Consider the following 1,525-nt stretch of genomic DNA (forward strand, 5'->3'; position numbering starts at 1 on the left):
GTTACATGTTCCTCTGCTGGTATTCGTCTTTACTAAACATAATTTTCTTTTTTTCTTTGTTTTAAGAAAAAATGTGAATGATGATTTTTTTTCTGCTTGGCTAATGAATGTCACTTGCGCATCGACTAATGCGAGGAAAAGGATTGGCCTCGCATCCGCTTCCTTGTTATGGCGGGAAGGGCCGTGTTATGTAGTTTTTTCACATTAACTGAAGAAACACTTTTTCCAGGTATTGGGACATAACGTAAGAGCAGCAATGGGTCATTTACTTATTCGCGGCTGGGTTTTATTGTCATTTTGAGGATTTTAAAACCCTGTACAGTTATCTATACAATATGAAGCGTCAGATAAATGTTACCAGATATATTTTAAACTTCCAGTCTGTTGGAAGAATATATCTTAGCCGGAAATGTGAACCCTGACACACTACAGTTCGACCCTTGTTGTTAAAGTGCACTAGAGTAAAAGAAGGTTAATTTCCCCGTTTGTTGGCATCAGATTCCTTTGGTTTTGGGTTAAAGCAGATAGACACCATCTATGGATTTTCTTCCCCCATCTCTAGTGCACTCTTTTTGGGTCGACTTTCCTTCCTCCGTTGCTTTCTCTCGCGTATCTTCGAATTACTTCGTGCCATGTAATGCAATTCAGTGATAAGTTTGGGTATTCCTTTTAGTATTGTATGTAACTCTCACCATTAGCTCTTTGTTTTCTTCTCAAATTCCTCAATATATATTTTCTCCAACAGGTCAACGCAAAGTACAGCGAAGAGCAGGCCGCCGAGTGCTTGGAATGGATCGCCATCATCACGAGCGCCGACATCAGCAAGTCTGGAGACGCCGACAATTTCTACGAGACCTTGAAGAATGGACAGCTGTTGTGCCAGTGAGTGTTTGGCGTCGGCACGTTCGCCTTAATAATACGATTGAGGGTAGAGGACGCTTGATTTGTGGTCGGACTTGTATGTTTCGGTTCAAAAGGCTAATGTTTTTATTATTGACCTTTCTTTGCACTGATATCTAGGAATGTGTTTGTTTTAAGTCTTCTTCGTCGTCATCATCAGTAATTAGAGGGGGTTCTCATTCATTTACTTTGTTCCCAACAGGGTGATTAACGCCCTCAAGCCCGGTCAGATCAAGAAGATCCAGACCTCCGCCATGGCATTCAAGTGCATGGAAAACATCAACGCCTTTGTGGAGGGAGCTAAGGCCTGTGGCGTGCCCACTCAGGAGACCTTCCAGACCGTCGACCTCTGGGAACGACAGAACCTTAACTCTGTTGTTATCTGCTTGCAGTCTCTGGGCAGGAAGGTATGTAGCATTACGTGCTACCATTTGTAATTGTAGTCTGTATTTTGGTTATCCATTTCTGTGAGGGAGAGTGTATAGTGATGACACTTTTACACTTGTTCATTATTTGTAGAAATGTTTATTGGATAATAAATTTCTTATTCCCCTTTATGGGCTTGCCATCAAGATATGCAGTATTTAATTCATTATGAATAGTATCAGTATGAATGATAAGTCTG

General features: G+C 41.2%; 1 protein-coding gene across 1 annotated transcript in view; it reads left to right on the forward strand.

The window, feature by feature from the left end:
• LOC119581966 (myophilin-like) overlaps positions 1-1,525 on the forward strand; it is a 6,402-nt gene that overhangs the window by 3,960 nt on the left and 917 nt on the right. The window contains exons 2-3 of the mRNA XM_037930149.1: positions 746-882; positions 1,103-1,307. Of these exons, the coding sequence (XP_037786077.1) occupies positions 746-882; positions 1,103-1,307 (342 nt within the window). The remainder of the gene's footprint in view (positions 1-745; positions 883-1,102; positions 1,308-1,525) is intronic.

Source organism: Penaeus monodon, chromosome 15, assembly GCF_015228065.2.
Source record: "Penaeus monodon isolate SGIC_2016 chromosome 15, NSTDA_Pmon_1, whole genome shotgun sequence".
Taxonomy (NCBI): Eukaryota; Metazoa; Arthropoda; class Malacostraca; order Decapoda; family Penaeidae; genus Penaeus; species Penaeus monodon.